We start from the raw sequence: 11,431 nt of genomic DNA on the forward strand, positions 1-11,431 counted from the left end.
GGAGAGGGAGCACTGACCTCAGCTTAGCTCCTAAGAATAGCAGGCAGTATTAACAAGCAACAGGACTTGGCAGAGCAGAGGCCCAATGCCCATGCGGATCCAGTTCATAGACTACCAGCACCTGTTCTCCCTCTAATCTCAGTACCTGTTCTACTCCTCTACCTAAAACCAGCAGGCTCTGGAAGGGTTATAAATGTGCAGAGCACTGGCTCCCACGAGACAGTTAATCCTCAGGTTCATGGGCCACATGCCATCCTGCTCTAAGACAGGACTGAATCCAAGCTGCTGGAGATAGATTCTGCAAAGCCCCCTCTTCACCCTTGAGAGCCCCAGGCTGAAGTCAGGAGCCAGCAAGTACCCTCACCCAGCCAGTAATGAGGACGGCTGAAGGCAACCCTCTCTCTGAATACCCCAGTAGTCCAAAGGCTAAAGAAAGCTTCCTCAAAAGCCATCCTTGCAAGCCTATGACTTAGTAGTTGTGCTTTGTGCCTATGCCAGCAGCACACAATACATAGCAGTGGGCAGCTGCTCTGAGATGGCCCCCACGGAGGCACTGCCCGTTTGCCAGACTCTTGCCTGCCCTTTCAGGGATTTTCCAGGTCCTGGCCTAGAATCCTACATCTCCTCAACCACTGACTGATGGCCCTGCTTCCTGGTGATCACAGCGCTAGCAGTAGCATCTGCTAGTGGTCACATTGGGTAGGGATCAGATGACCCTGAGAAGAAGCCAGAATTTGATGGGGGGAGGGTGAGGTGTGTGTGTGTGGGGGTGAGGCTGACCACCCTGCTACTTAAATAGAACAGGCAATGAGGCTGTCTTTGGGGGGCTTCCCAAGGAGTAGAGATTGTGAACAATAAAGCAGTTACACGATTCAGGGAACACACAGGTAGGGACATTCATGCTTCACTGCAGGAGAAAAACCTATGTGTCCCCACAGACAAATTAAGTTGGCAATAGTCTCAAAAGAGCTTGCAGGATATGCATGGTGCCTGGATTTCCATCACCAGGGTAGCTAAGGCAAGAAGCTTATCAGTTTGGGATCAGCCTGGGCTATATAGCAAAATCACTTTTTTTTTTTCTTTCTCAAGACAGGGTTTCTCTGTGTAGTCCTGGCTGTCCTGGAACTCACTCTGTAGACCAGGCTGGCCTCAAACTCACAAGAGATCTGCCTTCCTCTGCCTGCTGACTGCTGGAATTAAAGGTATATGCCACCGCCGTCCAGCAAAATCATTTCTTAAAAAAAAATATTTTATTTATATGAATACACTGTTGGTCTCTTTAGACACACCAGAAGAAGGCACTGGATCTCATTACAGATGTTGTGAGCCACCATGTGGCTGCTGGGAATTGAACTCAGTACCTTTGAAAGAGCAGGCAGTGCTCTTAACTAATGAGCCATCTCTCCAGCCCCCCTCCTCCCCNCCCCTTTTTTTTTTTTTAAAGTAGTTGCAAGTCAAATAGTTTAGCCCTGGAACCCTCACACTATGTTTATACAAGCAAGGAGCCTCTAAAGTGTGCACAGTGGTATGGGCCATGGCAGAACTCTGGCCCTAAAAGATAACCACTAAAATCAATTCATACTATGGAAAAATATTCATGAAATAAGCAGGATGATAAAAATAAAACTCTAAAGCTGGGCAAAGGCAGGCAGATCTTTTGTGAATTCAGGGTCAACCTGGTCCACGTAGTAAGTTCCAAGATAGCCAGTGATATATAGTGAGATCCTACCTCGAAGAAGAAGAAGAAGAAGAAGAAGAAGAAGAAAAAGGAAGAGGAGGAGGAAGAGGAGGAGGAAGAAGAAGAGGGTAATTTCTGGGGCTGGAGAGATGGCTCAGTGGCTGGGAACACTGGCTGTTCTTTCAGAGGACTCGGGTTCAATTCCCACATGGCAGCTCACAACTCTCATACCAGTTCCAGGGGATCTGACACCCTCACACTGACATACATGGAGGCAAAACACCAATGTATGTAAGATAAAAATAAATACATTATTTTTTTAAAAAGAATAATTCTAATTTCAAAAAATGTTTAAAAGTGAACAATATGTTCATTAGATTGATGCTAGTTATTGTTTCATAGGTCTCTCTCTCTCTCTCTCTCACACACACACAAAGAATTGCTATATTAAAAAGCTGAGCCTTTCCAAGGGGAGTGCAAGGGGAACCTTGGGGAAGGATACTATTGAGACACATTGTATTCCTGCACACCTTTAGCCCCGGCACTAGGGAGGCAGGCCAATGTTTGAGGCCAGCCTGGCCTACAGAGTGAGTTCCAGGACAGCCAGGGCCACACAGAGAAACCCTGTCTTGAAACACCTCCCCGCACCTAAAAATTATATATATATATATATATATATGTATATATATATATATATATATATATGTAGACTTGTTAAAGACTAAATAGAAGACTTAAAACTACTGGCTGTGGAGCTAACAAGATGGCTCAGGATAAAGGCACTTGCCCTGCAAGTTTTTTTTTTTTTTTTTGGTTTTTCGAGACAGGGTTTCTCTGTGTAGCCCTGGCTGTCCTGGAACTCACTCTGTAGACCAGGCTGGCCTCGAACTCAGAAATTCACCTGCCTCTGCCTCCCGAGTGCTGGGATTAAAGGCGTGCAACACCACGCCCGGCTGCCCTGCAAGTTTTGTGACCTGAGTTCACTCTCTACAAGTTGTCCCTACTTTTGACTTCCAAAAGTGAGTTGTGTGGCAAGCACACACCAAGAAAGAAAGAGAGAAAGAGAGAGAGAGAGAGAGAGAGAGAGAGAGAGAAAGAAAGAGAGAAAGAAGGAAAGGAAGGAAGGAAGGAAGGGAGAGAGAGAGAGAGAGAGAGAAAGAAAGAGAGGGAGGGAGGAAGAAAGAAGCAAGGGAAGGAGCGCTAGACCTGGTTGCACTATAATCTAAATACTTAGGTGCCAGAGGCAGGTGACCCTCACACCACCTTCGAGCAAGCAGAGCACCACCTCAGGGTACCTTGGTCTAAACTGAGAGTTCCAGGCCAATCTGTCTTACATGGTCTCAAAAGCAACTTTGAATTTTTTTTTTTTTTTAAAGCTTGTAGTTTACTTTCTTTCAATTATCACACAACAGCAAGAAAACTTTTCTCTCTCTCTCTCTCTTTCTTTCTTTCTTCCTTTTTTGAGACAGTATCTTCTCTCCCTATATAGATCAGTCTTGAACTTCAGTCCTCTTGCCTTTCCCGGTCCCAGTATTGGGGTTCCAGTTATGAACCACACCCTTCAGATCGTTTTTTTTTCCCCAAAAGTGTTCTGAGGTCTAAATTATGTACATTTTGAGATAACGAAATCCCACTCAAATAAGTCACATCTAACTAACAACAAAAGAGGAGGTTTGCTTTGCTCTGTTTCTGAGTTTCTGATACATGTAACTTCTCTGTAGATGAACTATAAATGTATTTAACTGAGGTTTCTCTTATGTAAGGGTCAGGCAGAGGCTACAGGGGCAGAAGAGAGGTACAGAAACACTTACAAGGCCAGATGCTAACAGAGACCAAGGGCACAAGGGCACATGACCCCCTCCCAGGATCCCTGGAAAAGAGCTACTGCTGTCTGGAGAGAGAAACAGAGTCCAGAGGGCAGCTGCAGGCAGAGACCTCACAGCTGGGAGCCTAGTGAGAATAGGACACCATGCCCTTCTTCAGAACTGCAGGTTCCAGCATCTGGTCAGGCCTAACAGAAAGGATTGGAGCTACACACACAACCATACCTGCTGGTGGCTGCAGCGGGTCCATGGTCACGAGGGGAAAAGATGCGGTACAGATAGTCGCTCAGTAGTTTCTCTTGCACGATGCCTGGGTCACCGATCAGAAGAGAGAAAAGAGGCAGGTGGTCAGAGCAGCTCTTGGTCTCTACTGATCCCACAGACAGTTCATCTTTGGCCAGCCACGAGGGTCAGAAGAGCAACCACACTGAGAGCACTGTTCTATGGGTGTCAGCAAAGAACTGGTCCCAGGTACAAGGGGTATGGAAAGTCCCATGTTCCATGGACCTGGGCCCTGGCTGCATCTGTCCCTTCCTTCTCCTTCCCCCAACCCAAAGCACACCTTCCCTGCCATGCCAGCCCTTACCTGTGACCCTGGACTTCTCAGCATCTGAGGTCAGCCTATAGCTCTTTCGGGAGAAAGACATGCCAGTCCCCTTGGATGCCATCCCTCATCACTCATGGGCAGTCAATGGTCCTGGAGGCTGAGCCAGATGCAGGTGTCTACTCCAGGGTAGTCAAAGGTTCACACAGACCTCAGTCCTGCAATAGGAGGAAGGCTTGGGAGCAGGTAAGACTGAACCATGCATATTCACACACATACTAACCCAGGGCAGGGGTAAGCAAGGGCTCCCAGCTTTCCAAACATCGATGTTGGGTGGGATTTAGACTGGTGTCAGGGACGTCTCAGTGCCCCATACAGGAGCTAGTAGAGACCTGGTGCAAAGTATGTTTGCTGAACCATAACTAGAGGCCTTGGCTCTGGGGAAATCAGATGAACACGTCCCAAGTGAGGTGGCCTAGAATAAAAACCTCTTGTATTTACCATGGAGCCCAGCTCATATTCAAAAGGCAAGACCTTATGCCATGTTCCCTGCGGTCCCAGAGTGAGAGATGTCATACTTAGTCCAAGCTTCCTCTATTTTCTTATTTTCAGTCTCATTAGTTTCCTTGCGCGGGAGACCATATACCCATCTATCCTATGCAATCACGGCCTTAGCCGAGATCATTCTATTGGTCTTCCTACTCTTGTCTATCTCTTTATGTTGTTGCTGCAGCTACTACAGAAACTGCACGAAGTCCCTGATGCCTGTCTCACTGTAGGGGTGTGCTTCACCACACGGTAGTCAGGAGCCAAGAGTGGTTAAGTTTACAAAGTTAAAAACTGAACTTTGAGTTTCGAGAGTTCAGCCATCACACACGACTGTACTAAACCGGAAGGCACAGGTGTGCCATCACCACCACCGGCCCAGAAAGTTCTGTTAGCGCCTGTCCAGAGAGCTCGGCCTTTAGTCACTGCCTGAGCCAGCACTTCTTTTTCTGCAGCCTACTCTTATCACATCCCAAACGGGCCCTCGGCTCCCGCCACAAGCCCTTGCCTTGCCTGCATCATACCAGGCTCGGGAAGGTGATTCTGTCGCTGTGCCGCCCTCCGGGGGCCCTCGATGAACATCCACAACCAGTCCCTCTTATATTGGAACAATTGCAGGACTTATTGGACGCAGTTAGTAAGACCTGGAGGCCAACCTTCCAGACACACACTCTGAGTGTCAGGTGTAGAGGATTTAGAGGCGGAACCTGCGCCTGCCCCAGGGCTCCCTGCCACTCCATTATTGCTCAGCCCTTCTAAGAGATCCAGGCTCAGAACCGAACCGACTAAGTCTGGGTGGCCAAGGATGTCAAGGGCAGCGCATGCTCCCCCAGGTCGCCCCTGCTTGGCCCCAAGGTCCATAGGACCTGTCAGGCCAGCACCCGCTGGGACTCCTATACCGCAGGCCGCGGCACTGTCGCACTGGATCGGCCAGGGGCCTCGAGGGGAGTCACCGAACCCGCCCGGCTCATAGCCAGGCCGCCTCTCACTCACCCCCGGCCTCAGCCTCCGCGACCGCCTCACAACATCCGCCCAGCTTTTCGGCTACGGCACCCGTCCAGGGCCAAACCGCGTGCCCGCTCGAGCGCCGCTCCAGCCGCGCACGCGCATATGCACAGACCACAACAGGCTGGCAGAAAACTCTCCTCCGTCTCCTACCAAAGTGTTCACCCGTTTTGCCTGATGGTCCACCTGTTTCGCCCCCACCTTTCCTAGCCCAGCCGTAGCAGGGACTATGTTCTAATCGGTCCCTAGGTCCACCTGTCTTAACTCCTACCTTGCCTGGAGGCCTGACCCACATGCAGCCTGAAAGACCACTTCTGTCAGCAGATTTGCTACCTGTCACAGCCGCGCACGCCCCCTCCAGATGGCCATTGACACCAGATCCAATGGGAAGGGTTGCTTAGCTTACCTGGGTTGACACTTCTGAGGGGCGATGGGATGGATGTTCCTCGGATGTGCTGCTAGGGGTGTGGGCTGACTGCCCTACAGCTGGGACTCAGCTGATAAGGCAGCTTGAGCAGGGAGAGGCAGCATTAGGGCTGGGAAATTGCCGTCCTCACTTTACAGGAAGAAATTGAGGCCCAGGAAAGTATAATCCGGGGGTCTGGGAAATCTTGGCAACTCCTGTTTAGCATAGTCTTTTGGCATAGAAGTGTCAGTGATGATGGCAGCCACTGTGGTCACTAGACTCTTGACACGTGACCCGTTTCACTGAAAATTTCAGTTTTTCACTTTGTAAACACATAGAGTCTGACTACTGTGATGAGCACCACACCTCCACAGTAAAGCAGGCACCAGGGACTCCATGCAACTTCTGGAGCGCGTGTAGCAACAGCATGCGACCTCAGGGACAGATGGTAACAGGAAGACAGTGGAGTGATCTTGGCAAGGCTGGGGATTGCACAGAGTAGGCGGGCTCTGCCTCAGGGACACCTAACGTTTCCACACAGAACCCTCCTAAGTCCTGCCTACCACACAGAGAGACCTCTCAGGATCCAGCTGCAATGAGACAGGCACTCTCATTGCCTCAAGCCTAGGCTCCACCTAGCAACTGTCACCCCATGTGTCAGTCAAGTCCAGGCAGGTTCAGAGAGGGGGTGTGGAGCCAGAGTCACCCAATCCTGAAGGGACAGATTTCACCATTTCCGGAATGGGGCTGTGGTGGGTCACCGTGCAGCCTCCAGCTTAGGAGAATGGGGTGGCTCCCACTTCTGCTGCTTCTGGTACAGTGTTCAAGGGCTCTTGGTGAGTGTCACCCACCCTGATCCCAGTCTGCCTTCACGAGGGAGTTCACCCCTGGTCTACATAGCTATTCTCATTGAGAGTTTACTTTTCTTTGGGTCAGGGATCAGTGGCCTTGGCCTGTTGAGCAGAGCTGAGAAGGCTTGGGAATTCAAATACACACAGTCTGATCAGGACTACATTAGAGCATACTGTAGCCCAGAGGCAGTCTTTCAACCAGAGAAACTATGCAACCCAGAAGGCAGGGCTCCTAAGCCTGATTGATGCACCACTGTAACTTATGCCTTTATTCTGGTGAGAGGCCAGACTTGGAGCCTCCCCAGGAAGTGTCTCATCTGAGGGGTGAGAAGGGGCACGTGTCACAAGGCCAACACACTGTCACCCAAATTCTCATGGAGTAGATGTGGTAGACCAGAGCCCAGTGCCAGGTCTCCTAGCAGACAGGCAATAATCATTGTATCTGGGCCTCCCCAGCTCGCTGGGCATGAAGGGACTTGCTGGGCCCTTGGAAATATACATAAGGCCTGCCCCCAAAGACCTTGTATTAGATTCCCTAAATGAACAAAAGATAGGGTGTGTTAAAGTACTAATGTGCACATGTTCACCACGCAGGGCAGCGCTCACCACTGAATGACTTCCAGCTATTCCGGGGCACAGAGTTAAGAAACCTGTTACACACAGCGGTGCCGGGGCCATGGCAGGAGGATGTGGCAGATGCTGAGGAGTGCGCTAGGCGCTGTGGGCCCCTTCTGGACTGTCGGTGAGTGGCTAAGTAGGCCTAGATATGGCTGAGGGCATGAGAATCTGGGTTGCCAGTTAACCTTGTGTCTGCGCCCCCCCCCCTCTTCCCCAGGGCCTTCCACTACAACATGAGCAGCCATGGTTGCCAGCTGCTGCCGTGGACCCAGCACTCGCTGCACACACAGCTATACCACTCGAGTCTGTGCCATCTCTTCCAGAAAAAAGGCAAGTGGTGGTGAGGAGGGGAAACAGGCTGAGTAACAGGGGCCATGAGGCCTCAGGCCCTGTTGACCTTCCTCTATTGCTTCCAGACTATGTACGGACCTGCATTATGGACAATGGGGTCAGCTACCGGGGCACTGTGGCCAGGACAGCTGAGGGCCTGCCCTGCCAAGCCTGGAGTCGCAGGTTCCCCAATGACCACAAGTGAGCCAGACACTTCAGGTCAGACCGTTAGGCCTGAAGCAGAATTCCCCCAGTGTGCACTGTAGTAAGAATCTCTGTCTACAGGTATACGCCCACGCCAAAGAATGGCCTGGAAGAGAACTTCTGTAGGAACCCTGATGGGGATCCCAGAGGTCCCTGGTGCTACACAACAAACCGCAGTGTGCGTTTCCAGAGCTGTGGCATCAAAACCTGCAGGGAGGGTAAGCAGCTGGGGTCAATCAAGCCTAAGGAGGGAGTGATAGGCCTGCCCCCACTTAGAAGTGCATTGGCCCTGTTTCCAGCTGTTTGTGTTTTGTGCAACGGTGAGGATTACCGAGGCGAGGTAGACATTACAGAGTCAGGGCGGGAGTGTCAACGCTGGGACCTGCAGCACCCCCACTTGCACCCTTTCCAGCCTGAAAAGTATGTAGGCAGAATCCTTATTTTGAGGGTGGGGCTCAACTCTACTGGGACTGAGTCCCAGAGCCTTGTTACTGCTTTCAGGTTCCTAGACAAAGATCTGAAAGACAACTATTGTCGTAATCCGGACGGATCTGAGCGGCCCTGGTGCTACACCACAGACCCGAATGTTGAGCGAGAATTCTGCGACCTGCCCAGTTGCGGTAGGCTGAAGGGTCAGGGTCTAAGGAAGGAGCTTGGAAAAAACTGGCGGGCACGGTTCAACTGGGAGAGGTACTAGGGAAGTTAGGCGTGGGTAGAGAGCAAAGCCTGCTGAGTACCAGAGACCAATTCCAGTTTTTGGTCAGGGCCTAACCTGCCTCCGACCATCAAAGAATCCAAGTCACAGCGGCACAAAAAGAGCAAGGCTCTTAACTGCTTCCGCGGAAAAGGTGAAGACTATCGAGGCACAACCAATACCACCTCTGCGGGCGTGCCCTGCCAGCGGTGGGATGCGCAGAGTCCGCACCAGCACCGCTTTGTGCCAGAGAAATATGCTTGCAAGTGAGGTGACAGGCTGGAGCAGGGAGAGTGCACCTGTGGGTGGAGGCAGAGCTTATGGGAAGGTGGGACCTGGGGGCGGAGCCAGAGGTTCCAGCCTACTGCGGGTTGGCTGGTGGGCTAGGTGGGACCCCACTCGAGATAAGAGAAGTGACTACTCAGGGACCTTCGTGAAAATTTCTGCCGGAATCCTGATGGCTCCGAGGCGCCTTGGTGCTTCACATCTCGACCTGGTTTGCGCATGGCCTTCTGCCACCAGATCCCACGCTGCACTGAAGAACTGGTGCCAGAGGGTGAGGCTGGAGCGGGGATGGGGGTTTGGGGGGAGTACAGAGTCTGGGCAGGAATCAACCCAGGGCTGACCACCGCTCTTGCCTGCCCACCACAGGATGCTACCATGGCTCAGGTGAACAGTATCGTGGCTCAGTCAGCAAGACGCGCAAGGGCGTTCAGTGCCAGCACTGGTCCTCAGAGACACCACACAAGCCGCAGTGAGTGTGTGCACATAGCCAGATAGGACCTTAACTCTAGGGCAGAATACCTTAAGTTCTTGTGAGCCTAAAGAGGGTCTAACTGGCCTGATGTGTCCCCCTACCTCCTGCCCCTACATCTAGATTTACACCCACCTCGGCACCGCAGGCAGGGCTGGAGGCCAACTTCTGCAGGAATCCGGATGGGGATAGCCATGGGCCCTGGTGCTATACCTTGGACCCGGAGATCCTGTTTGACTACTGTGCCCTACAGCGCTGTGGTGAGTGCTTAAGACTTCCCCTTGCCTGGGTTTCAGACCTCACCTCCATAGACTGGCTCCCTTAACCTGAGTGAACTTGATCTTGCAGATGATGACCAGCCACCATCCATTCTGGACCCCCCAGGTATGGGGTTGGGCCAATTGTGGGTACACCGTCTTTGACCCTGACCCTCACTGAAGATTTCATCCCACCCCATCCCCAGACCAGGTGCTGTTTGAAAAGTGTGGCAAGAGAGTTGACAAGAGTAATAAACTTCGTGTGGTGGGAGGCCATCCTGGGAACTCCCCATGGACGGTCAGCTTGCGGAATCGGTGAGGCCTAAGCGCTTATCTCAAGGAGTGGAGGCTGGAAACTCTGTGGCTTTATCAGTAAAAGATGGATGCCTGGCCTTGTACCAAAAGGTCCTTGCCAAAAATGACAGTCTAGCATGTGTCCCAGGACTCAGTGTGGCTTCTCATCTTTACTCCTCTAGACAGGGCCAGCATTTCTGTGGGGGCTCCCTAGTGAAGGAGCAGTGGGTACTGACTGCCCGGCAATGCATCTGGTCATGGTGAGCCTTCCTTGGGTTTAGGGACTGGGGACTCCTAGCCTACCTCCATCCTACCTCTCCCTGCCATTGTCTGTCCCACAAGCAAACTAAATTGGGACAGCCGGCTGGGAGTCAAGCATGAACTAGCAGAGTCTCTTTCTCCCAGCCACGAACCTCTCACAGGATACGAGGTATGGTTGGGTACAATTAACCAGAACCCACAGCCTGGAGAGGCAAACCTGCAGAGGGTCCCAGTGGCCAAGGCAGTGTGCGGCCCTGCAGGCTCCCAGCTTGTTCTGCTCAAGCTGGAGAGGTATGTGGATGTGTTGAGAGGGTGTGAGGCGGGGCTAGCCTCATGGTCATAGGTCCTGAATACCCTCATTCCCACTAAAGACCTGTGATCCTGAACCATCACGTGGCCCTGATTTGCCTGCCTCCTGAACAGTATGTGGTACCTCCAGGGACCAAGTGTGAGATCGCAGGCTGGGGTGAATCCAACGGTAAGAGCACAGTGCATAGACACGGATTGCTACAGGCCGGGAGATCCAGCACTGGTTTTGGCTCAAGGGTCCCCTCCTTATCATTGTCTGCACTCCAGGTACAAGCAATCACACAGTCCTTCATGTGGCCTCGATGAATGTCATCTCCAACCAGGAATGTAACACGAAGTACCGAGGACGCATACAAGAGAGTGAGATATGCACCCAGGGACTGCTGTTCCCTGCGGGGGCTTGTGAGGTCAGTGGGAGAGCCCCTGGGCCAGCCTGGGAAGGGTTTGGGAGCTGAAACTGTAGTACTTGCTTGCCAAGGGGGCGGGATGTCAGGGGAGGGTAGTCACTGCCGAGGTCCAGAGCCTTCACCCGTTTTTCTACCTGCCAGGGTGACTACGGGGGCCCACTTGCCTGCTATACCCATGACTGCTGGGTCCTACAGGGACTTATCATCCCGAACAGAGTGTGTGCACGGCCCCGCTGGCCAGCTATCTTCACGCGGGTGTCTGTGTTCGTGGACTGGATTAACAAGGTCATGCAGCTAGAGTAGGCCTGCTTTTGAGCCCTTAGAGATGTCAAGACTTCTTATCAAACATAAAGCAGCCTTTTCTCTCTGTCTGTATAGAGTGCTTCTTAGTCTCTGTCTCTAGGGAATGAGTTGACTCCTTGCAAGAGGCTGTGTGGCTTAAGACCAGCA

General features: G+C 51.9%; 2 protein-coding genes across 5 annotated transcripts in view; one reads left to right on the forward strand and one right to left on the reverse strand.

Moving 5' to 3' along the window:
- Nucleotides 1-6,552, reverse strand: part of Rnf123 (ring finger protein 123) — a 29,085-nt gene extending 22,533 nt beyond the window's left edge. Inside the window, exons 1-3 of one of the 4 annotated variants that reach the window (XM_021171386.2) lie at nucleotides 5,585-5,710; nucleotides 4,088-4,263; nucleotides 3,727-3,811 (exon numbers count right to left, since the gene is read on the reverse strand). In XM_021171386.2, coding sequence (XP_021027045.1) covers nucleotides 3,727-3,811; nucleotides 4,088-4,169 — 167 coding nt within the window. In that variant the 5' untranslated portion in view covers nucleotides 4,170-4,263; nucleotides 5,585-5,710. Of the gene's footprint in view, nucleotides 1-3,726; nucleotides 3,812-4,087; nucleotides 4,264-5,115; nucleotides 5,711-6,002 lie in introns of those variants that run through there. The other 3 variants (XM_021171390.1, XM_021171387.1, XM_021171388.2) reach the window with 3 other exon arrangements.
- Nucleotides 6,553-6,691: 139 nt separating this feature from the next.
- Mst1 (macrophage stimulating 1) lies at nucleotides 6,692-11,356 on the forward strand. Its single transcript, XM_021171391.2, is given in 19 exon segments — nucleotides 6,692-6,779; nucleotides 6,781-6,838; nucleotides 7,448-7,595; nucleotides 7,689-7,801; nucleotides 7,888-8,002; nucleotides 8,087-8,223; nucleotides 8,305-8,425; nucleotides 8,507-8,625; nucleotides 8,770-8,965; nucleotides 9,125-9,255; nucleotides 9,351-9,453; nucleotides 9,577-9,713; nucleotides 9,802-9,837; nucleotides 9,917-10,025; nucleotides 10,187-10,264; nucleotides 10,410-10,556; nucleotides 10,637-10,743; nucleotides 10,842-10,981; nucleotides 11,123-11,356. Coding segments are annotated over 19 exon segments (2,193 nt in total). The 5' UTR covers nucleotides 6,692-6,743; the 3' UTR covers nucleotides 11,285-11,356.
- Nucleotides 11,357-11,431: the final 75 nt, after the last annotated feature.

This window comes from Mus caroli, chromosome 9 (assembly GCF_900094665.2).
Source record: "Mus caroli chromosome 9, CAROLI_EIJ_v1.1, whole genome shotgun sequence".
NCBI lineage: Eukaryota > Metazoa > Chordata > Mammalia > Rodentia > Muridae > Mus > Mus caroli.